We start from the raw sequence: 25,760 nt of genomic DNA, 5'->3' as shown, positions 1-25,760 counted from the left end.
AAAGTTGCTCAGTTGAGTTCAACTCTTTGGGACCCCATGGACTATACAGTCCATGGAATTATCCAGGCCAGAATACTGGAGTGAGTAGCTCTTCTCTTCTCCAGGGGATCTTCCTGACCGAGGGGTCGAACCCACGTCTTCCTCATTGCAGGCAGATTGTTTACCAGCTGAGCCATGGGGGAAGCCCTTATTTCCCTTAATGAGTTTCAAAGATAAGAGTAGGGGTTTTTCCCCCCTAAATGAAATAGTATCTCATTTCAGGCCACTTGGGTTCCAAGCAATCTAAATTCCCAATTGTGTGTGCGTGTGCTCAGTCATGTGACTGGGGTCTTTGTGACCCCATGGACTGTAGCCCACCAGGCTCCTCTGTCCATGAAATTTTCCAGGCAAGAATACTTCCGTGGGTTGCCATTTCCTACTGCAGGGGATCTTCTCCATCCAGGGATCAAATCCATATCTCTTGCCTTTCCTGTGCTACAGGCAGATTTTTACCGCTGAGCCACCAGGGAAGCTCTTAAATTGCCAATTAATCTCACCCAAATATACATACCCAGTTTTTATTCTGTTCACAAGTGAAACCCTAACCCAAATACCTCAAATGTAATTTCAGGGGAAAAATACTGTTCAAAAACCTAGATAATGCATTCCTTTGTTGATGCTAAATATAGTCATCTCAAGATGACATACATTTTACCAATGATCAGTCATACATATCAAATTTTCAAAAATAGCACAGATTTTCAGGTGAGCAGGAAAAATTGCTATTCTCTACATTCAGTTTAAAATGGATTTAAAAGTGTGTCCCTTTCATGAAAATGGAATTACATCAATACTGTATTAAGGTAAACTGGATTTTAAAGAATCTTGTGGTTTTTACTTTGGGCTCCTTAAGGGAATCACTGCAGATAAAATACAGAATTGTCCACATTTTTCTTTAAAATATTCCAGTTAAAAATACAAAATATGTTTAAAAATAGAAGGCTAATAGCTGTGAGGATCTTAATTAATTACATTAAATAATGAAAGTTTATTTATACTAAGTATGTGTGTGTGCTCAGTCCTGCCAGACTCTTTGGGACTCCATGCAGTCCTGCCAGGCTCCTCACTTCATGGGATCCTTCAGGGAGGAATACTGGAGTGGGCTGCCATGCCCTCCTCCAGGAGATCTTCCCCCTCAAGGATCGAACCTGAGTTTTCTGCCTCTCCTGCATTGGCATGTGGGCTCTTTACCACTGAGCAAGCCTTATTACTAAATATACCTCCGCAAAAAAATAAAACAAAACAAACCTTGTCCCTCAATTTAATTGATTGTTCACTTTTCCACCCTACTGGACTTCAAAACTGAAAAGAATTTCAGAGACTTATGTGTATTCTGCGTTTTCTTATGGCAGAAATTTTACCTGTAAAAGGATTATCGGGGGAAAGTAACGCAATTCATTCAATGACTGACGGGTGACTAAGATGGTATAAATACTTAAGTTGACTTAAGCATGCTACCCAACACATAGTTATGCTGTGACTCGAAGACCCGTGGGCCCACACATGAATTCATTAACAAAATTTAGCTGGTGAATGATGCTCCAGTTTCTTCGCTCATGGAACTGATTTCTTTCTTATTATGGCTTATTTCTTTTCTCTACCTGCCTCCTACCCAAGGACAGACATTTTGTTAGGACATAGCCTTATGCTATTTTTATCTTGTTCTCCTTCTGTCCTCTCTCTCTCTTCCCCTCACCCCGCTTTCCAACTCTTTGTTCACATTCTGGACCTTAAATAAATATGAAATGAAGACCTTGAAGCCATCAACGAACCTCTGAACTTGGCTATTTTCTTTACAAAAGCCATTAATAATAATTTTTTTTTCAGCATTTGTAGAGCGTTTCACAGTTTACAAACAGCTGGAATGGCTCGGCGTTTTTAAAGAGCATACAGTCAAGGGAGGTCTCAAGAGATGATTCTATCACTCATTCCAAGTTCAGCTCTAGCTGCAACTCCCAACATCCGACCTCGGACAGAATCGCGAAAAACTAGTTTGGAGGGAGGGGGCAGAAGACGGGTAGTTAAATCACATCTCACTCCCCAGCCTCCCACTGGAACAGATGGGGAATGATTTCTCTTAAAAACAGCAGGCAGTGCCGGCGGACAAGGAGACAGCGCCGGGGGCACGTGGTGGGGGAGGACGCGGCACTTTACCTGCCGGGCCCACTGGGACCGAGCAAGGGGTCGGGAGCCCGCTCCACTTGCAGAGGATCACTCCCGGAGGATCACTGCCTGCGGGACCCAGAAAGCTCCCGAAACTGCATACATAGGGCGCAAGCTAAGCTGAGCTGCGAAGCTGGGCAGGGATGTCGCGGCCAGAATCTGCCCAAGGCCGGTGACCGCGGAGAGACAGCCAGGCCGCCCCGGCCCGCCCCACGCCGCGCGGAGCCCGGGGATGCGGCTCCAAGGGCCGGTTCGCTCGCGCCGGGGACCAGCACATCCACACAGCTGGATGGACCCCGGCCAGGAGCCGCGGCGCGCGTCCCCGCAGACCCCGCCAGTCGCCCAAGGGGAGCCGACGGCTCGATCTCGGCCGCCCCAGTCCCACGTCCCCCCGACTCCTCTCACCCTCCTCAAGCCAGCGACACGCGAAGGTCCAGGGTGCTCGCGAGGAAGCTGTGCGCGTCGGGCGCCGGGGTGTGGGCAGGGGTCCGGGTGCTCCAGCCGCCGCTCCAGCCGCTGCGATCTCTCTGGCCGCCGCCGCCGCCGCCGCCCGCTCCAACAGCAAGTTTCCATAAAAGTCCTGGTGCGCAGCCTGTTCCCGCATTCCAGGCGGGCCCAGCGCCGGCTGCAGCTGTTCCAAAACACGAGGCCAGCTCCCCCAACCCCCGCCTCCGCCGTATCGCCCGGAGAGGGGTGGAGAGTCGAGCAGGAAGGCGGGCGAGGGGGGCGGTGGCTGCCAACTTTCCGCCGGGACCTGTCGGTCGCCCGACTCTGGATCCCGGAGCAGACCCCCTCCCCTCGGCCCACCTCCGCGTCCCGGCAGGCTCCGGGGAAAGGAGGCTGCCTCCCCGGTGAGGAACGGGAGCTCCTGGAGTGGGATTCGGAAACAGGCTGCAGCTGCCTTCCCTCTACCCACTAACGGTTTGCTCTAGGGCCTGCTTCTCAGCTGAGCTATCGGTTCTGGGGTCTAAGTGGCCAAATCACCACCTCATCTTCATTCAAAGCGTCGCCCCTCGGCCAACTTTCCCTTTACTGTTGAGAGCAGAGAGCAGCAGAGTGGGGGCCACTTCTGTCTGTTGCTCTCCTTCTCTCGGTGCTGGTCTTTCACTCTCAACAGGATGGTTGGTAGAGAAAAGTGGACGAGAGAGGATGCGAAAGAGGAGCAGACGGGGAGGAGGAAGCATAAAAAGAAATAAGATTTACATAACATTCCAGTTTTCCTTAACAGAGGGCAAATCATCTCTGGTCTTTCTAAATCCACATTAAGGCATCTTGCAAATATTAGCACCAGCTAATCGGATATTAGAACTAGATTGAATATTTTCAATCTGGACCACCAGTCCGTCAATTAAAGCCATCAGACAGTTCATATTAAAACCTGAAATACTCATTAAATGGGGACATTTTCCTGGTGGGGGAGATCTTCAAGTCTTCACTGCATGCATAAGATGAATATCAATTTAATGAATGAATAAACAAAATTGAACTAGCATCTACACAAACCAGGGACAACCACCTCCAACTTCTAGCGCTGGAAAGACAGTGGTGCTCAGGTTACATTTTCAGAGATGTTGAAAAGGCCTTCTGGTCTTAACTATAACCTTCTTTCTCCACCGCATCCCTATACACTATTTACTCAGATGGCAATTCTTTTAAGAGGTATACGCCATTCATTCTTAAATTACAGAAAAGTTCTAGATTGGTTAAAAAAAAAAAAACACAGCTATTTAAACTTACTCTCTTGCTCCCTTCAATACTATCACCCTGACCTTCTTCGATTCATGGAATTTTCTGTGGTCACTCTAGTTGCCCGGCCTTTGCACAAGCTGTTCCCCCTGTACGAAATTCTCTTTCCCTAGACTCTTCACCTACCTAAATTCAACACATGCTTTTGCTATCTGCTTATATGTTGCTTTCTCAGAGCAGTCTTCCTTTTACCCCAATCTGTATCAATCCCTGGGCTTTCAATGTGGCTCACTGATAAAGAATCCACCCACAATGTGGGAGAAACAGGACTGATCCCTGGGTCAGGAAGATCCCCTGGAGTAGGAAATGACAACCCACTCTAGTATTCTTGCCTGGAAAATTCCATGGACAGGACTCTGGGCTGCAGTCCATGGGATCACAGAGTTGGACACAACAGCATGCATGCACGTATCAGTCCCATTACAAATTCTTATTCCACTCTTCCTCCCTACACTTACCAATTTATAATTACACTTTTATAATTATGATTTAAAGAAGTGAGTAGAAACTCTCCTAAAGGATCTACTCAGCAGATTCACCAGACACAACAAAGCTCTTCATTCTATAAACTTTGCTAGCTGCCCACAGCACGCAAAGCTGTGTCTTCTCCCCTCGATTCATCATTCATTCACTCAACAAATATTTAGTTCTACTTAGGATATACCAGTCACAAAACAAAAAACCCTGCCATCATATGACATATATTCTAGTGGAAGAGGACAGACAATAAGCAGATAAACAGCTTAGTAATAAGCAATAGAGATAAAGCAGAGCAGAAAAGTAGGAAATGCTGGGAATGGAATGGCTAGATATTATCCCTTTGGATAAGAGTTTAGAGAAAGCCTCATATGAGAAAAGCCTATGAGCCATGTAAGTATCTGGAGATCTCTGGGAGAAGATTGGTCCAGGAGGAAGTGCAAAGGCCCCCATGAAGGATGCTATCTGACATATTCTAGAAAGAACAAGAAGGCCATGTGAGTGAATCTAAGTAGTTCAGTTCAGTTCAGTCACTCAGTGGTGTCTCTTTGTGACCCCATGAATTGCAGCATGCCAGGCCTCCCTGTCCATCACCAACTCCCAGAGTCCACCCAAACTCATGTCCATTGAGTAGGTAATGCTGCCCAACCATCCTATCCTCTGTCGTCCCCTTCTCCTGCCCTCAATCTTTCCCAGTATCAGGGTCTTTTCAAATGAGTCAGCTCTTCGCATCAGATGGCCAAAGTATTGGAGTTTCAGCTTCATAATCAGTCCTTCCAATGAACACTCAGGACTGACCTCATTTAGGATGGACTGGTTAGATCTCTTTGCAGTCCAAGGGACTCTCAAGAGTTTTCTCCAACACTACAGTTCAAAAGCATCAATTCTTCAGTGCTCAGTTTTCTTTATAGTCCAACTCTCACATCCATATATGACCACTGGAAAAACCATAGCCTTGACTAGACGGACCTTTGTTAACAAAGTAATGTCTCTGCCTTTGAATATGCTATCTAGGTTGGTCATAACTTTTCTTCCAAGGAGTAAGCGTCTTTTAATTTCATGGCTGCAATCACCATCTGCAGTGATTTTAGAGCCCAGAAAAATAAAGTCTGACACTGTTTTCCCATCTCTTTGCCATGAAGTGATGGGACCAGATGCCATGATCTTAGTTTTCTGAAAGTTGAGCTTTAAGCCAACGTTTTCACTTTCCTCTTTCATCAAGAGGCTCTTTAGTTCCTCTTCACTTCCTGCCATAAGGGTGGTATCATCTGCATATCTGAGGTTATTGATATTTCTCCCAGAAATCTTGATTCCAGCTTGTGCTTCTTCCAGCCCAGCATATAAGTTAAATAAGCATGGTGACAATATACAGCCTTGATGTACTCCTTTTCCTATTTGGAACCAGTCTGTTGTTCCATGTCCAGTTCTAACTGTTGCTTCCTGAGCTGCATACAGGTTTCTCAAGAGGCAGGTCAGGTGGTCTGGTATGCCCATCTCTTTCAGAATTTTCCATAGTTTATTGTGAGCTACACAGTCAAAGGCTTTGGCATAGTCAATAAAGCAGAAATAGATGTTTTTCTGGAACTCTCTTGCTTTTTCCATGATCCAGAGTATGTTGGCAATTTGATGTCTGGTTCCTCTGCCTTTGCTAAAACCAGCTTGAACATCTGGAAGTTCATGGTTCACATATTGCTGAAGCTTGGCTTGGAGAACTTTAAGCATCACTTTGCTAGCGTGTGAGATGAGTGCAACTGTGCAGTAGTTTGAGCATTCTTTGGCACTGCCTTTCTTTGGGGTTGGAATGAAAACTGACCTTTTCCAGTCCTGTGGCCACTGCTGAGTTTTCCAAATTTGCTGACATATTGAGTGCAGCACTTTCACAGGATCATCTTTCTAGCTAAGTAGGCAAAGGGTGAAATAATACCAAGTGGAGTGGGGCAGGAGACTGATTGTGAGAAACCTTTTTCACATTGTAAGGACTTTGGCTTTTACTCTGAGTAAGATGGGTGACCATCGGTAGATTGTGAACAAAGCAGTGACACGATGTGATGTATTTTTAACATGTTCAGTCTGGCTGAAGTGAAGTGAAAGTCGCTCAGTCGTATCCAATTCTTTGCGACCCCATGGACTATACTATCCATGGAATTCTCCAGGCCAGAATACGAGAGTGGGTAGCCTTTCCCTTCTCCAGGGGATATTCCCAACCCAGGAATCAAACCCAGGTCTCCTGCATTGCAGGCAGATTCTTTACCAGTTGAGCCACCAGGGAAGCCTGAGAATACTGGAATGGGTAGCCTATCCCTTCTCCACCGGATCTTCCTGATCCAGGAGTTGAACTGGAGTCTCCTGCATTTATTGCCAGTGGATTCTTTACCAGCTGAGCCACAAGACAAGTCCTCAGTCTGGCTGGTGTACTGCAAATACACTAAAATGAAGCAGGGAGACCAATTAGGAGACTTCCAAAATAATCGTGATGACAGGCAATGGGAGTTTGGGCCCAGGTGATAGTTCTGAAGGCAGTGAGAAATATTTGGTGTATTTTTTCCTTGGTACTTTTGAAAAGTAGAACTGGTAGGATTTGGGTAACAGATTGAGTATGAAATGTGAGGAAAAGAAGTTTTTGGCCTGAGGAACTGGAAAAATGGAGTTGTCATTTACTAGGATGAGAAAGACTGGGAGGAGGTTCAGGCAGGTACGGGTAGGAGCTCCCTTTTGGACATGCTAAGTTTGAGAAAACTATTAGAAATTCTAAGATTTGCTGACTTGCATAAACACTTCTTGTATATTTATCATGAATCAATTGGATTTGTTCTCAGACTTGACTCTCTTAGTTGCACATTATTGAAATTACATAAACATTACAAAAAGGAAAAAAATCACAAAAGCAAAAATAGTTATCATTTTTATAAAAGCTAAGTTGAATGCTTTGAAGACTTGAAAGCAAACAGCTTTCAAAAATTACCATCCAACTAGGTGTGGGGAAGACAAATGTAAAAGACTGTGTAGAAAATTAAGAAAACCTATGGGGATTTGGCACTCATTGCTTTTCATGTAAATTTTTTCTCCTTTAAAAGTAAGGGAGGGCTTCTCTGGTGGCTCAGTGGTAAAGAATCCGCCAGCCAATACAGGAGACACGGGTTCAATTCCTGATCTGGGAGGATCCCACATGCTGAAGAGCAACTAAGCCCGTGTAGCCCGTATGCTACAACTATTGAGTCTATATTCTGGGGCCGGGGAACTGCAACTACTGAAGCCCACGTGCCCTAGATCCTGCCCTCTGCAACAAGAGAAGCTGCAATGAGAACCCCATGCACTGCGATTAGAGTAGCCCCCGCTCCCTGCAGCTAGAGAGAAGTCCCTGCAGCAACGAAACTCAGTGCAGCCAAAATAAATAAAAAAATAAAAGTAAGGGAAACTATAAATCCCAGATGATGATTTACAGGTATAGTTTATGCAACAGACATCTCAGAATACTGTGCTGATCCGTATATACAAATAAAGGCCCTGACCCTACCCCAAAAGATTGGCCCAAGAATGTACACAGATTCATTTAAAATTAAAGTAATTGTAATACATAATGTAATATATATTTTTACATAATGTAACTACAATATGTAATACATTATGATACATTATATATACATTATCTCTTTACAATTTCTTATGATTCCCTGGTGTGATAGTTAACCACCAAGATAACCTCAAATGATCCTGCCTCCTAGTCTTTCTGTCCTTGTGTAGACTCCTCCCCCATCATATCATGGTGGGTCTATGTGACTAATAGAATATGGCACAAATGATGGTATGTCCCCTTCAAGTCTAGCTTATAAAAGATATTGTGTCTTTTGTCTTGATGTCTACTGGATTACTCACTCTGGAGAAAGCCAGCTGCTAGGTTTTGAAAGATACTTCTTCTCCATCCAGGCAGTTCTGTTCAGAGGCCCATGCAACAAGGACCTAAAGCTCTCTGACAACAGCCATATGAGTAAGCAACTCTTGGAAGCAAAATCTTCCAGGTTTAGTCAAACCTTCGGATGACTGCAGGCTCAGGGCAGAATCTAAGTGAAGACCACTGGAACCAGCCATTCCTAAACTTCTAACCCTCAGAAACGATGGGACATAATGTTCACTGTTTAGAGCTGCTAAATTTGGGGATAATTTTTTAGGGAGCAATAGATAACAAGTACATCTGCTTTAACCTACTTTTTTTAAAAATCCCATGTGCTATCACATAAAGTACTCAGTCCTTTTTAAAGTCTCTGGACCCATTCTCTCACCTATTCTCTCATTTTATTTATTAAATAAAAGAATTAGCAAACTTTTAGAAGTCATGTATCTCAGGTGTTTTCAAATGTCAAAGTCCTTCTCTATATTTAAATATTGTGGTATCATTTCAAATAGCAAATTATAAAAGTTCTGTAATTTCCTATAAATAAGTACACTGTGTGAAAGGCTTCTGTGACACACATAAGAGACAGTTAAAAGCAGAACTTGAGGTGGTATTTGATATACCAGTTGCCTTGCTGTGGCTTTTAAGTAAAGAATAAAAAGCATCATAGAAGGAAGGTTTGCCCTTTTTTTTCTGTATGGGAATTCAGTCCTTTCCTGCCCCAGTGATAGAGGTTACTTAAGGGTCTTCACTGTTAAAAGGTAGAAAAAAAAAAGAACCTCATCAGACAAAAGAGCTGTGCAGCTTGATCAAATGTGTCAGTAGCATGAGGAGAGAAAGAGATTAAAGGAGAAGAAACGCAGGGTAGAGGACTACAGAATGCAGGGTGTAGGAAGCGACTCTACATAAAAACAGAATCAGAGCAGCACAGGAACAAGAGACACAGTGTCGGAACCAAGGGCGGTTTTAACGATTTACAGCAAAGCTCTGCAAATGGTGTGAACAACTGGACGTCCCAGGTGCTGCAGTTGTAACGAATCTGCCTGCCAATGCCAGAGACCCAGAAGATGTAGGTTCAGTCTCCGAGTCAGGAAGGTCTCCTGGAGAAGGGAACGGCAACCCATTCCAATATTCTTCCCTGGGAAATCCCATGGACAGATGAGCCTGGCTGGCTACAGTCCATGGGGTCGCAAAGAGTCAGACACAACTGAGAGACTAACACCTGTGAGTATGCGAGCAATGAAGACACCGAGATGCTTGTAGAGAAGCATTTTCAACAAACATAATAATTCGGAGAGATGTATTTAAAGTGCAAAATATTAAGTTCACATAGCACAGTCAATGAAAATGGCATGAGATAACAAAAGGATGGCAGACAGCAAAGAAAACAGAAGACGATATGGAGACACAGAGATCTAGTTTTCCATTCTGTCTCCAACCTCAAATCCTTGCTAGGAAAAAGTTTAACTCCTATTTATATGATTTGCTTATTAATATACTTAAGTTTATGTCTAACTTAAGAGTCTAAAAATATAGCTATATACATTTACCTAGCCTGTACATGTTTGTTCTAAAACAAACCTCTTCATTAAAAGTCCCAAATCAAAATACTGTTTTTATAACCAAAAAAGCCTTCTCTCCATCTGGTATCATCAGCAGTATCCAGGCAGCATCCCTCTCCTTAAGTAAATGTACTGAACCCCTACCAAGTGGTGGGCAAGGGGCATGTATGTCTGAATAGGGAAGGATGCATGTCCATCAATATGATAGATTCATATTGAGTTTGATGGCAATTTTAACCATAACCCTTGAAATTATGAATTTAAAAAACCCCGCAAGTACTTTACCTTTATTCACCATGAAACTGTTTTCTCTCCCAGTTAGTATGTAAAGGAAACATATACTTTCACACTTGATTTCAGTACTTCTGCACTGTTCTATATTCTCCATGCCTATATATGTGGTCTTATGGAGTCTGAAAGTTTCCATAGGGTACGTAGGATTTAATGAGACAAGTGTGACCCTGCAAATTATAAGTATTGTATAAAGTACTCAATACATCAGTAAGATGTACCATCACTTTTTTATTTGGCAATACAGAAATACCATGTTACAGTGCTTATTTTGGCTAAAGAGTCAGTGCTAATTTTTTTTTCTGCTACCGTAGTGTTTTACTTTTACATAAATTAATGAATGCAGTCTTTACACTTAAGAAATAGACACACTTACAGATTTCAGCCAAGTGAAGCTAATACACAGCTGTTCTCAAACTAAGCAAAACAACAATATAAACACAAGTAACAAAGAAAGGATACCCTTATTTCCATTAATCACAGATTATATAAATTCTTCAGTTTCACATACAGAGATATTTCTAAATTTGCTTAATCCAAGCAAAAAAAAATTTTTTTAAATTCTGTGTCATTCTTATAATCACTTTGAAATGTATTGACATATTCCAAATAACTCCCTAATATGTGTTCACTAAAAATAAAAGCAAGTTATGTTATGAACATAATTTGAAATTTCTGATTATGAAAGGTCACAGAGAAGTATGTTAAATGTTACTTTGGCATTTCTATCTCATAGGTTTAAAGGAATGATAAGCTAAAGAATTCTTTTTAATGCAGATAATCATCTGTAGGCAATCAGTTAAGTGGAAAATATTACATCTTAAGGCAAGAAAAAGTTTGCAAATATTTTTTATAAAGTCAGTTATTTGAAAAAATTAATATAATCAAACAGATGCAAATAAAAAATACTTATGGGAAGGAAAAAGTTCTTTGGTGCTGACTGTAACAGTATGAAAAACTTGCCTTCTTTTTAAAAAAGAATCATTTTGACATTTAATAAACATATTGTAATCCTTCAAGAATAACTAGCCTTTTAGTTGAACAAAGATGTAAAGAAACCAAAGGAGAAAGAAAAATTATCAAATAGAAATCTCCTGAACACTTACTTTTTTTCTTCCAGAAAATAGGAGGAAAAAAAAAACCCCATTTTCTCATGTTTAATTCAAGGTTTTCTTATAATTTATATAGGGAAGCAGATAGTAGGATTCATGGTGGCAAAGGCAATTTTCTGATAATACTACCATGAGTAAGTGTTAAACAGGGTTTTATCCTAAAAGGCTCTAGACCAGTTTACTTACTTTATATTTTTAAAACATTGCTTTATCTGTTCAACTCAATTTCAAGGCAAATTGGAATTGGAACATACACCTTAAGTACTCTTCAGTGGTTAGAAACATTTTTAAGAGATGTTTCTTTACAAAAGTCAAGTTTCTTCCCTTACAATAGAGAGGGGTTTTTTTAATACCCATTACCCTAAAAATCTATTTGGTCATTTTTGTCTCTTGTGTCAAAGGCCACAAAGAAAGCATCTTACTAAAGTAGTAGCTTCTGAACTGACCAGAAACTAATCAACCTTAAGCACTGAACATGACAAACCAATCTCTTAAACATGGACAATTTTTTTTTTAAGGTAAAGTATAAAAGAGAAAAATACAACTTCTGGAAAGCCATTCATTTTATCTGATGAAATAAATTCCCCAGAGTTGTTTCATGTACTAGCAGCATTATTAAATAGTGCAATTCTTTGAAAGAGATTTCGAACAATATTTTACTCAAATAAAAAAGTAATTAAGTTTACTTATAGCTTTGTTTATAAAACCACAGCTTAAAACATTCAGTCCTTCAAACAGGAAAATTAACCTAAGCAATAACTATCTTGCTTACATAATAATAGGGATGGGTATGTGCAGACATATGTATATGTGTGAATCTTTCAAGGTCAGTGGTACCTCAACAAGAAACCAAAACAGAATTTAAATTAAAAAATGAAATATAAAATACTATATAATGGAAATTTTAGCTTTGATATATCTAAAGATATTCCTCCATTAATAATAAGAATTATGAACAGTCAAGTATTAAGAATACATGTAAGAAGAATCCAGGAGCTACATACTCAAAAAATATTACAGCAATATTTCATATTGTTTAATGCTGTAACCTACACACTATGGAATATAGTACATGCAACTAGCATAAAGATTCTGAATCTATTTTGTAACTAATATTACATAAATATGGCACATACATAGCCTTAAAACCTTAAACGATTATGCTTCTTTCCCCACTTTCCATTTTCTACTCATTAATCAGAAACTAGGCACTTTAATCTAAAAATACATTTAAAAATATATATTTTAGATCCTTCTGGATAACTCATTCCCAAAATGAATAAAGATCACTTTAGGAGCAAAATCAACAAATCTAATCCATTGTTATACTGAGCCAGCCACTCTAAGTAAGTGGTATATAATTTACACACAAAATTAAAACAACTGTGAAAGTATCTAATATACTCCAGACCCTTATTCATACAAACAACCTATTTGTTCATATATTTATCACAAAGGACAAGAAAACATACTTCCATACCATTAAAAAATATTTTGTTCTATATTCAGGGGGAAAAAAATCTTCTTTAAGACCTCCCTAAGATTCAAAGTGTTAATGAATATTTTTAAAATATGGGCATAATATGACAAACTCTCAAGTGTGCTAAGTTCTCTATGAAATAACTAAAAGCTAGTTTTTTAGAAGGAGAAAGAAGAAATGATTTTACTAAGTCAAAATTAATAGTTTAGGATGTTGAGAGAGAGTCTCAAAAATACATGGGAGAAATTTTAATTGCTGTCATAGTTAATAAATGATATATTTTTAATCAACATTCATTCAACGGAAATGCTCTTATCTATACCAAGATAAAAGAAATTTCTTCAGTCTCTCTATTGTAACTTATGGGACCAATAGTAATATATTTTGGAAACTTTAGTAAATCTAATATAAACTTGTAAACTTCTCGGTGGCAATTCATTTAAATGTTAAATAACAATACTCAGCCATTACAATTTCTTTGATTCAAATACTTAAGCCAATGCACAAGCAATAACATAAGCAGATAGTAAACACCACTACTGCCTAAACTGGAGTAAACAACGAACAACTTTACAATTAAAAATACATTTTCAGGCAAAGTTAAGTTCGTTGACACTAGGAGTAATATATTCTTGCATGTGTGGGCCATAAAAGTCTTGGCTAAAGTACGTATCTTCAAGGTGTGAAGCATAAAAACAAAGCTTTTGAGAATGAAACTGGACATTTCAGACAGCTTGAAGACAACAAATCGATTAATTCCCACATACTGGTTTCAATTCAAGCAATATTTCTATAAAATAAACAACATTTCACAACAATTATTACCTAAAAGCTTGTAAAAAGACACTTTGGATACACTCCACAGGGATTCAAAGACAGAACTTCTGTGTAAGTACAGGACAATCACTCATTCTTCACAAGGTTTTTTTAATCCTCCCTGAGTCCATATCCACCAATTCTGTAATATACGTTACAAAATTAATAGTTACCTTAAAATATTTCATAGCACACTCAAACTGTCTGATTTTTATGGTACTTATTGTACTTTGGCTTCTAATAGGCCACTGGGCATAACAGGAACATGACTATTTAAACAGCTACTTGTATGCCTCAGTGCATCAGCTCCAAGACAGGCCATTAAAAGTTCAGTGCGGCGAATAAGCAACTGCATGAGGTCTTCAGCTAGAGACTCTATACTGGAATAGCGCACCTTCTCAAAATCAAAAATGTCTTTGAGAAAGAAAAGAACTTGATTCTGGAAAATGAACACAAAACAAATTGGCACTTGTTAGACCAAAATTATATTAAATCCAAATAGTTAATAATATTGTAACAAATGTTGAATTAGGAGTCACTTCCACTACTAATTTCAAATCTCAGTGGAAAGGTGTTTCAACTTTTTTGGAAGGTCTTTTCTTTTTCGGTAAAAGGAGGGCTAGTTACTTCCCTGGTGGCTCAGAGGTTAAAGCGTCTACGCGGGTTCAATCCCTGGGTCGGGAAGATCCCCTGGAGAAGGAAATGGCAACCCACTCCAGTATTCTTGCCTGGAGAATCCCATGGACAGAGGAGCTTGGTAGGCTACAGTCAACGGGGTCACAAAGAGTCGGACACAACTGAGTGACTTCACTTTCACTTTCACTTCACTACTTGTTTTGACTACTCATGGCTGACGTAACGGTCAACAACCAAAAAAGAGCTCTCTGAGAAATGCCTGTAAACACTAGAACACTATATAAATGTAAGGGTCTACTATTATTAGTCCATTCCCAATAACTGAAGTTTTCAGTGTTACCTATGAGCACTGGTACCATTTGAAGACAGAAGAGTAAACTATTTCCAATAATTATAAATTCCAAATGTCTATTTTTCTGTGCCAAAAAAAGTTAAGACATGTGAAAAATAAAAAATAATTTCAGGTCTCAAATCAGTGGAAGATGGTGAAGGATATTTCATTTCAGTAACTTAATACTTAGGCTGAAACTCATTTTAAGCATCTTGTATACTACTAAGTATTAAGTCTCAGGTTGTTATGTTGTGATGGAAAAAAGTATTTCCAAAGAGCAACAACAAGAAAACAAACAAACAGGAATATTTAATTTCTATCCTACAGAAAACCAAATGTTATGTGTGTTAGTCACTCACACACAGCCTGCCAGGCTCTTCTGTCCATGGAATTCTCCAGGCAAGAATACTGGAGTGGGTTGCCATTTCCTTCTCCAGGGGATCTTCCGGCATCAAATCCATTTCTCCTGCATTGTAGTCGGATGCTTTACCATCTGAGCTACTAGGGAAGCTCCAGAAACCAAATGTTAAGAAGTACTAAGAAGGCACATCATAGATTTCAATGGATTTTATATCTGGGAAGGGTTGTTGGCAATCAACTTGTCCAGTACCCTCATTTCACAGATGATAAGGAGGAGAACAAAGCATGATTTGCCCACAGTCACGAATGTTCATTAAGGGTAGACAGTTCCTAGTCCGAAGTTTTCCCACTAAATACCCACCTTACAGTTGAGAGGTCAAGTAAATGCATCAAAGATGTATGAGTTTTCAATGACAGTAAAAAAAAAAAAGTCCTAAGCTATTTACATAAATGCTACATTAATAGCACATAAACAAAATAATTTAATTTTTTAAATGAAAGGTAGAGAGAAACATCCAAAACTCTAAATATCAAAAACTTTCAAATTTATATTAGATTATGTTTACTTTTTTAATTTGCTCCTTTAAACTCAGCCTAAATTAAGGACTATTAAATAGTGAGACTTTTATTGGCACTGTGCCAGGCAGAAAATTCTGCAACAAGATGCAATTTGTGCTTTGGTCAATTTAAATTGCTGACATTAGAATACCATTTTAAACTCCCATCTTCTTTCTTATAGCTAGGATTTTATCATTCACATTATTTTGAACCAGAACTTATTTTTAAACTGCTATATGTACAATAAAATAGATATCATTTGTTTTACAAATTTCCAAAGTGTCAGGCATGAAGAATTATCTATAGCAACTTGTTTAACATTGTAACACATATGAAAACATGTATCCATTACAGAAGGAATTGATATGGTGAATGGAATTGTTGTCTCTTCTCCAGGATAAAGCACAGATCTATATAAAACCGTTCCACTGGCACGGATGACTTTTATAACTTTATATTTAAATAACATTCTTTCCTCTACAAAAGCAAAAAGGAACAGTAAAACTTTTTTTTCAATTTAGAAAAAACAAATGATTCAATGACTGAACATACCTTGAAGAAGCAACATAAATCATAGAGAGAATTTCTAGGACCCAAAAAGCCCCAGGCTAGGACAGGGCTGATCTGCTCACAAATGGCATAAAAATGGGCAAAAAATCCATCTGGGATCTGTTGCGAAATAAAGGAGAAACAAATTATTTTTGCCTTCCTGCATTTGCTTGCTAGCCATCATATGACCAGCTCTTTTTGAGGACAGACCAAGGGTCAATGATAAGCCAGTCTAATAAACTTACAAGGAACAGTTAGGAGTCACAGAATGTTTTAGGAACCTTTCATAATCTATCCAACAATTTCAATGTGCTGAAAACATTACTTCTTAAAGACATTTTCACCTCATAAAAGAGAAATCACAGTGCTGTAACCAAGCAATAACAATAATGCTACAATGTTCCTTAGCAGTACAATTTTTAGGATTAATGAGACTACCATGGTTTTAGCTAGTTCAGTAGAATTGAAGAACTTCTACTCACTTACTGAGATTATCCGAAAAAGACTAAAATAACATTTACATTGATTAAGTACCTATTATATTCAAGATAATGAGCTAAGTTCTACTTAATTTAATAAAATGTTCCTGAAAAAGTAGGTCATGTTAACATCATTATCACTCATAAAAAGTGAGACTTCAGAGGGGTTATAAAAGCTATCCTAACTCACAAATTTAAGTAAAGGCCAAAAGGTTTTCATGGATACATTGACAATAGTCTAAGAGATGTTCTACATATATTAAAATTCTAAATCCTATATTTATATTAACTATACTAGGAATTCAGACAGGTAAGAAGTTAGCACAGACACCAGGGAGTAATGTAAGCTGAACTCGGCAGTAGGTTAAGAATTATTTAAGCACAGAGGATAGAGTATGGCATTCCAGGTATAGGAAATAGTTCACCAAGAGGTGAAATATATAGGCATCTGTGGGTACATGAAGAACAGTAGTCCAAGGCACAAGATTTATATTAAGAAGAAATAAGGTTAGGTATAATAATAACATTATTAATAATATTCTATAATAATTGCTATTATTATGGATACTATTTATTAAACTTTTATATATTTACTTTTTTTTACATATTTACTCTTTTAATTTTTATGTTTTACCTCCTTTCATCTTTACAGCAGCTTTATGAGGCAAGTATTAATTCCATTTTGCAAGTAGGAAAACTGAAGGTCAGCTGACAGTAACTTACCTATGATCATACCAGTGAATATGAAAATCAAACCCAAGTCTACAAGTCTGTTCCCCAGCCCTAAACCAGCGTTTCTCAAACATTAGAGTTTCTAGTCATCTTTGGGGAACTTGTTTAAAACACAGGGTCTTTGGAATCATTTTTTTGTACAATTTTTTTTCTTCCTTTTTTTTTGGCTGTGCTGCCCGGCATGCAGGGTCCTAGTCCCTGGACCAGGGGTTGAACCTGCGCCCCCTGCAGTGGAAGCATGGAGTCTTAACCACTGGACTGCAAGGGAAGTCCCTCATTTTTTATACAATTTTTAAAGGTCACATTATACTTACAGTTATTACAAAATATTAGCTACATTCCCCATGTTTTACAATACATCCCTGTTCAACATCTTTTAAACCACAATTATTCAAATATATGGTCTCCAGAATTATTCGTAACAAGCACCCTTCTGCAGATGCTGTGAGGACTATGTTCAAACACACTGCCCTCAGAAATACCATCTCAAAGTTATAAGGCTCAGGCTTAGAAATATGGACACGATAAAATACTATAGATCAGTGGGCAAGTAATAAAAAAATAATAATGATAACCAACACTTGCATAATGTACTATGCCAAGCACTACTCTAAGCACTTTGATCCTAACAAAAGACCCCACAAGGTAGATACTATGCTCTTCTTTAGAGATGAGGAAACTAAGGCATAGGAAGGTTAAGACTTGCCCCAGGTCATGGCTGACAAGCGGCATTTGGAACCAGTCTCACTCGAGTCCATCCTTTACCAAAGGAGTGTGTGGTGAGAGCAGTGTGTGGAGGGTGAGATGGGCTGGCGGGTGTGCAGTGTGGGCACAGGATATAGACTTTGAGGTGATTTTTGGTGTTAAATAAAGCAGCTTTAAGAATCAATCATCATCTCTCAATGGGATTACACAAAATAACATCCACTATGTTAAACAATTTTTTAAATCTTGTAATATCATTAAGTGAAAAAACATAAAGCAAAAACTCTGTTCCCAACTTCAAAACCAGAGAACCCAACCCAGTGCCAACAGATCACTCATCGAGCTTGAAGGACAGGGCTTATGAGCTGCCATCCCCCGCCGAAAACACGCAGACGCTCCTTCAACAAGAGCCTCACATTATGAAGAAGTCCAAGACGTGATGCGTTTTACCTTCATCTGTTGCCTTTTCTGTTTCAATACTGACCAACAACTTGAAGCCACAGCCTAAATATATACACAGGAGAAAAAGCAGAATTTAAATGAATAATTATATGAACTTTCCATTTAAAAAAGACTGACTTTTATTAGAAATTCAAAGTTAAAAGGTCTAAACTGTTTAAAATATTAACTAAAAAGAACTAATTCATGTTCTTTCTATTGTTTGTAAATATTAATGAAAAGGTATTTATAAATTTTAAAATTAAATTCAAAGCCACTGACAGAGAAAGGCTGAACTCTGGTGCCAAGGAACTCAGTCATTAAATTCAAGTAACATTTTTTCCTCAAGAATTGTAGTAGTGCTGGAAATAGTTATGAGTTGAGCCAAAAGTTTTATTCAAATAAAGAACTAAGAGACATCCCTAATAACAGGAACTAAAACACCCAAGCGGATTCTGAAGAAAACTGACCCTACTGTGGCATGACCTAACTTTGATCAAGGTCACTGTCCCAAAGCAGTTACAGAAATGGAGAACATCCACCTTTTATGGTTAAAACATACTTTGAGGGAAAAGTGGATTTATGAAAAAATGCTTTAAAATGTAGTATCAGGCATTTCCAAAATAACTGTGAAATACCCAATTGAAACTTTTTTTAGTTTTCTAAAGATTTAAACTTTCACTAATTCCACCTACTTCAAGGTACACACTTCAGCCCAACAAAAAAAAAAGTTAAATAGAAATCTGAGTACAAAAAACAACAGAAACTAAAAATATCCAAAGCCTACAATACAGTTTAAACCCATTTTATTTTTGCACATTCTTATTTTTTTCTACCTTAATCATCTTTGTGTGTGTGTAGGGGGGAGGGGTTTGCAAGTCCATGCCTGGGGTTCTTCATTCCTTGACCAGGGATTGAACCTAGGCCTTCTGGCACTGAGAGTGTGGAATCCTAACCACTGGACCACCAGGGGATTCCCTTCTACTTGAATTTTTTATAGTATTTGGGAACAAGAAGCTCTGTATTTTCCTTCAAAAAAACATATATCATCTTTTCACTGAAACTGCTACATTTTTATTTAGCCATAGAGTCATTTCAATTACAATTTTTTGTTAGGCCTGACCTAGTTTGAAACCCAAGTGTTTTTTGAGATCTAAAGAAATACTGGGTCCTCAAAGTCAAGGCAGGGACTGATAGATGAGCCCAAAGGAAAATTTCACTTTCATACATTATATATCATACACATCTGATGCCAATATCAAAGGATGAGCTCAGTTTCCATAACAGTCGTTCTACAGGCAGACATATATTTATATATATTAATCTTATTCATCTTCTCAGCTCTGACTACTTTTTTATCAAATTTAAATGTTGAGAAACGTGAACCATCACTTACAGTTTCTTTGAAGGAGGAGTTTAGCCAGCGATTATTTACTACATTCTGTATGGATGTAGGCGGGTTTTCTAAATCTTCAAAGGAATCCATTAATATAAAATCCAAAACAACATCATAAAAGTTTAGATTTTTTACCTGTATTAAATTGTAAGTTAAATAGAAATTATTATTACAGAGAGCTGAAATAAAGTCTGAGTGAGGGCTTCATATATGACAACGGCAGTGCGTTTTTAGTTGAATCAGTTTAAAAGAGGAGAGACAACACTGAAAACAACTCACAACCAAAAACTGTAATTCACGTGTTAGTTGTTCCTTCCTAGATCCCATCAGGTGAAATTAATCTCTCCCTCCACTCTGTTTTAGGAATCCTTTGTCCATGCTTTTATTATGGTATCTACAGGCTCTTTCTGCTCTGTCATTTTTGTGAAAGTCACTCAGTCGTGTCTGACTCTTTGCGACTCGGAATTCTCCAGGCCAGAATACTGGAGTGGGTAGCCTTTCCCTTCTCTAGGGGATCCTCCCAGCCCAGGGATTGAACCCAGGTCTCCAGCATTGCAGGCATATTCTTTATCAGCTGAGCCACAGGGGAAGCCTGTCATTTAGTTACTGGTATATCTGCCTGTCTTCTCCACCACATTATGAATCTCTTACTCTCTCATTCATGCAGACTGTATTGTACTATACGCTATGCCACGTGTGAACTAGATACTGAGAGGTTCTTAACTGAGTGAAGGAACACCAGAGAAAGAAGGACTGTGAAGACTGTGCCTCTGTGTTTCGGTGTCTACTGTTTTCTCTGCCAAGAAAGCCTTCCAATGGGAAAGCCCCTTGCAAACTCATTCTTTAAGCTTCCATTACAACAAAATATTCCAGGCTCATCACATGCTTTTTGTATTCTAGTGCTGAAATCAGCCATATTTCCAAGGAGTCCTAGTTCCTTTTAGTGGAGAGTGGGACTTAGAAGCCAAGATCTGTGTGTTAGGGATAATTTCCTTTGAGGTGTTCTTGCTCCCAGACCCTCTCTGTGAATAGAGTTAGTAAGTTTATGTATGTTTACGTACATGCAAACCTTCCTATTTATTTCTCTATTTAGTAAACTATGAATTCACGCTAAAAGCTCCAATTCCAACCCTAGCTTTTTATACCTCACTTCTCTAATCATGAGAACTCTCACTCTGATTATTCTCAATATATGTATTTTTGTTTGATCCTGTATATGTAGCCAATCCCCCATCTCCCGAGCTGCCACTATCCTATCTGAAACCACCCTTACACAGGTTACCATTACCACTCTGCTAAAGGCTCTGCTCATCGAGTTTTGGAAGGAAGGAAAAAGCGCAAGAAGGAATAAAGGTTTTTTTTTTTTAAATATACTATTTTCAATTGTTGCCCCAATGTATAAAGACTGTGGTTGCTATTGTTTACGACTGTATCATAATCACCATCACAAAATTGGTTTTACTGTCATTTAACAAGGACAAGGAAACAGTGGCCTCAAATTATGTAAATATTATATATAAATAATGAAAGGGGATAAATATTATAAAAAATCTGACTTACTCCTCTAGCAGCAAGTTCCATTTCAGTATTATCCCAGTGATCAGTCTGCTCTAAAAAATAGATCATTTCATCAAAAACATCTTCAAACTTCTTTGGATTCTGCAGAAGAAAACACACTTTAATCTTAATCTCAACTTTATAACAATGCTCAAACCCGCAAAGTAAATATACTCTTCAAGTAAGCTTGTAAGATCTTCATTCTATTAGGTAACAATTAAAACATTTTCAAGGTATGCCATATTTGTTTGGTTTGTTTTGTTAGTCCAACATTTTGCAAAAGTCAAGACTAACAATGTAAGTAAAATGTCATAAGCAAATGCTTACTACTCAAATATATGTGCTTATTTAGGTTAGTCCTTAAGATGGAAACTTGGTTACAGAAGATACTATGTGATGCTTTTGATAGGGTTCTATTCCTTTTGGAGGAACTCTAGTTCAAATCATACTCTAATTCAAATTAATGGGTTTATCAGCCTTGGGAAGGCAAAGAAAGATTTATATTGGGTTTACTGTCTTTCTGCCTGCAATAAGGGAGACCTGGGTTCGATCCCTGGGTCAGGAAGATCCTCTGGAGAAGGGCATGACAACCCACTCGATTATTCTTGCCTGGAGAATTCCATGGACAGAGGAGCCTAGCAGGCTCCAGTCCGTGGGGTCACAAAGATTCACACAGGACTGAGCAACCAACACTGTTTTTCTAGTGATGGCAATCTGACAGGCGGAACAGGCTACTATGTTTTGTTATTATTAGTTTAAAAATCTTTTGGCCTCGTAGCATGTGGGATCTTAAGTTCCCTGACCAGATATGGAGCCCACACCCCCTGCATTGGAATCTCAGAGTCTTAACCACTGGACTGTCAGGGAAGTCCTATTGTGCTATTTTAATTTGAATTTATTTGACTATAATACTATGGAACTTTTTCATATAGTTATTAAACATTCTGTTTCTTTTTTTTTTTTAAAGATTTACATTGGAAATTATAAGTAGTTAATATGATCCTAAATTTATACTGGGCTTCCCTGGTGGCTCAGTGGTAAAGAATCTGCCTGCTAATGCAGGAGACGTGGGTTTAATCCATGGGTCAGAAGATCCCCAGGAGATGGAATGGCCACCCACTCCAGCATTCTTGCCTGGGAAATCCCATGGAAAGAGGAGTCCGGAGGGCTACCGTATCCTGTAGAGTCAGACACGACTTAGCAACTAAACTGCAAATTTATATAGCACTTTTAAAATATGTTTTCCTATTTATCACTTATTTAATCATCGTAAAAACTCTGAAATAGGGTACCATAAATATAATTCTATTATACAAATGAGGGAACTGAGGTTCAAAGGGATTGTGTTTGAAAACCAGGTGTTCAAATGGCTCAGGGAAAGTCTGTTTGAGGTTTCTTTTTTTCATCATCTAGACACATCCTGCATAAATGAAAAGTGGTTCCTTACAGTATCAATAAAATTCTTGCCATTGCTTCTGCCTCATTCAGACCCATGAAGATGAGTAAGAGTGAGAGGCAGTTCAGTTTGTATTTCCAGATTTCTGAGATCTACACTATTTCCTAGGACCTTCTTACTGAACAGGATTGAGGGAGGCATAAGAAAAGAGGTATCAGAAATAATAATAGTGGTGGCCATATAGCTGATTTAATGATAATTCTTACCATGACATTAACAGATTTTTTAATGGGAAACTGTGAATATATTCATCAACTTGCTCAAAACTGTATGAACTTTATACACAGAAAATAAATCAACCCAAGCAGAAATACTTTGGGGAAATACTTAGTATTTATTTTTAGTATGTGAATTTTTACAAATATCTAAAAAAACATTTAATGATTTTAATCATCAGTTCAATTGAAATAATAACAATAAAATAAACTTGCTAACAAAACAAGTTTACCTTTCGTGCTTTTACAATTAACGCTGATAAAATTTTCCTTCCACTCTCAGCAAGGAATATCCTGTTGGCTGTTTCTGAAAGAATTACCTGAAAAATATCCATCCCCAAAGAAAAAAGGAAACCTACAGTTAATTTGAATGGATATTTGACTTTATAGCACATGTATGTACAAATAACCCTAATATAGTTAATACATGGTATATGGTACTATTTCAGCAGGTACACCACAGGAATAAAAAAGTCCTAAGTAGCTAGAATAAAAAGAGCTCTTGAACAGAAAATTTTAAAAGATTAAAGGGTGACAAATCTGAATTTAAATTTGTTCAATTTAATATTTGAAAAATTTGAAATAACTACACAACTCTAGGACAGAAAAATAAAGAGAATTTTGTTGTTAAATGACCTTATTTTACTTTAGGAAACTGGTGATTTTACAACTGAGTCAAGTGAAAAACATTCTAGAACGCATACTAATTGATAATAAGAAAAAGGACTTATATTCTAAGCAGTTATTTGTACACACACATCTCTAGCATCAAAATAAAACGCATGTACACAAGTGGTGGATTCATGTCAATGTATGGCAAAACCAATACAGTATTGTAAAGTAAAATAAAGCAAAAAAAAAAATTGTATTCTGACAAAATGTGGTAGACCCAGGAAGTTACAGGAGAGGATGACAAATGAAGACAAATGAAGGGAGGCAGCAGGGAGGAAAAATAAACAGTACTTTTTATTTGCCATTACAAATAAGGATAATAAAGAGCAAAGAGCTGTCCTGTTTATATTCAGCTGGGCTCTACAGCATGAGGGTGGGGATGAGTGGCTGGATGAAGTCACTTAATGTTAAAAAAAAAGATACCTGAAAAGCCTGTCGAATACAGTGAAGTTTGGCAAGAAAATCACTGTCTCCTAGGCACTCCAACATTTCAGTTCTAAGTAATAAACAGGGGAGACAACTGTTAAAGTGCATTTAAGATCAAGCCTACTACTACAAGTTTGGAATAAGGCTTAACCTCAGGACCTTAATAAAAAACACATGTCTTTTCAATATTGACAAAATACATTAAAAAATTGTGTTGAGCCTAAAAACATTTTCCCCCTATTCTCATAAATATTTTAAACAAATATCAGAAAACATATCAACAGCATCTTAATATTTTTCATAAACATAAGCATGATACCTAAGCACTCTCGAGTAAATTTTTCCTTCTTCAACTAAGCGCATGGCCTCTTCGTAAAAAGGGCAGTGGCAAAGGGACTCCAGGCTGTAGGTATGCCGCACTTCTTTGTGCTCTGCAAGCTAAGAATACAGTGTGTTAACACAGACTACACTGATACAGGATGAAAAATTATAAAAAATAAAAAATAGGATCTTACTAATATACTCAATCTGATTAAAATGTGAAAATAATTCAGTAAGATTTTACTGCTAGTAAGATCTGAATTCGTTTTATTTCAAAAGTCAGTTGTAAGGAGTAAAACTTTATAGTAAGCTTAGTTTATTTTGACTCCAACTACTTAAATTCACAGAGTGTACAGAAAAGCAGTATTTCACAGCTCATCAACAATAATAATTGATGATGAAGCACTGGAATAAAAAGAGAATTTTTTATCACCCAAAGAATGCTTTAAAGTATTATAACTCATGATTGTATATTAAGTAAAACTTTCTACAAAAATACTGTAATAATCTCAACTTGGTGAATTCTGGGGAACTTTTTTCTTATATGTATCTTTGATTAACATTTGTATAGCTGAAAAATAGTCACGTACTCTGGCTAGCGTAACAACTCTACAAATGGAACTCCAGCCTTCTGACAGTTCATTAAAAAATAACTGTAAACACTACAGAGTTGCCAGCTAAGCAGGAAAACTCCAGAGCAATTTTATTTTTCAATACCAGGTGATCCACTTAAATAGAGTGCTGTAGGAGTTTTTGGTTTTTAAAAATAAAATAAACTACACTTTATTGAGATATAATTCACATACTATAAAATTCACCCATTTAAGTATGCAATTCAGTAGTTTTTAGTACATTCACTGGGTTATGCAATCAGCACCACTTTGCAATTTCAAAATATTTTTATGCTATGCCAATAAGAAACCCTCTGCCTGTTAGCAGTCACTCCCCATCCCCCTTCTCTCCAGGCTCTGGGAACCAATAATTTTTCAGTGTCTGTGGAGTTTCCACTCTGGAGACGATATAGGCAGATTTAAGCACATGCAGCATTTTGCATTTGGTTTCTTTCATGTAGCACCATGTTTCCAAGGTTCACCTATAAGGAAGCATATAACAGTACTCCGTCCTTTTTTATGACTGAATTGTGTGAGTATATCACATTTTGTTTATCCTTTCCACAGCTGACAGACTTGTGGGTTTTTTCCACTTTTTGATAGTCATGGATAAGACTGCTTTAAACATTTATGTACAAGTTTTTTTCAGTCCTGAATATTCATTGGAAGGACTGATCCTGAAGGTGAAACTCCAATACTTTGGCCACCTGATGCGAAGAACCGACTCACTGGAAAAGACCCTG

At 38.1% G+C, this 25,760-nt stretch overlaps 2 protein-coding genes across 7 annotated transcripts in view; both read right to left on the bottom strand.

Moving 5' to 3' along the window:
* The window catches only part of NEXN (nexilin F-actin binding protein), a 53,725-nt gene extending 50,138 nt beyond the window's left edge, over nt 1–3,587 (bottom strand). For 3 of the 6 annotated variants that reach the window (XM_069595475.1, XM_069595489.1, XM_069595483.1), the window contains exon 1: nt 2,608–3,313. The gene's annotated coding sequence lies outside the window, so the exon portion shown is untranslated. Of the gene's footprint in view, nt 1–2,607 lie in introns of all 6 variants that reach the window. The other 3 variants (XM_069595500.1, XM_069595509.1, XM_069595519.1) reach the window with 2 other exon arrangements.
* A 6,791-nt stretch (nt 3,588–10,378) lies between these two features.
* MIGA1 (mitoguardin 1) overlaps nt 10,379–25,760 on the bottom strand; it is a 76,422-nt gene continuing 61,040 nt past the window's right edge. Inside the window, exons 9-16 of the mRNA XM_069595148.1 lie at nt 24,405–24,523; nt 24,083–24,155; nt 23,221–23,307; nt 21,320–21,418; nt 19,760–19,894; nt 18,376–18,429; nt 16,013–16,129; nt 10,379–14,014 (exon numbers count right to left, since the gene is read on the bottom strand). Of these exons, the coding sequence (XP_069451249.1) occupies nt 13,796–14,014; nt 16,013–16,129; nt 18,376–18,429; nt 19,760–19,894; nt 21,320–21,418; nt 23,221–23,307; nt 24,083–24,155; nt 24,405–24,523 (903 nt within the window). The 3' untranslated portion in view covers nt 10,379–13,795. The remainder of the gene's footprint in view (nt 14,015–16,012; nt 16,130–18,375; nt 18,430–19,759; nt 19,895–21,319; nt 21,419–23,220; nt 23,308–24,082; nt 24,156–24,404; nt 24,524–25,760) is intronic.

This window comes from Ovis canadensis, chromosome 1 (assembly GCF_042477335.2).
Source record: "Ovis canadensis isolate MfBH-ARS-UI-01 breed Bighorn chromosome 1, ARS-UI_OviCan_v2, whole genome shotgun sequence".
NCBI classification, from domain to species: Eukaryota; Metazoa; Chordata; class Mammalia; order Artiodactyla; family Bovidae; genus Ovis; species Ovis canadensis.
This window is presented reverse-complemented; position numbering and strand designations above follow the sequence as displayed.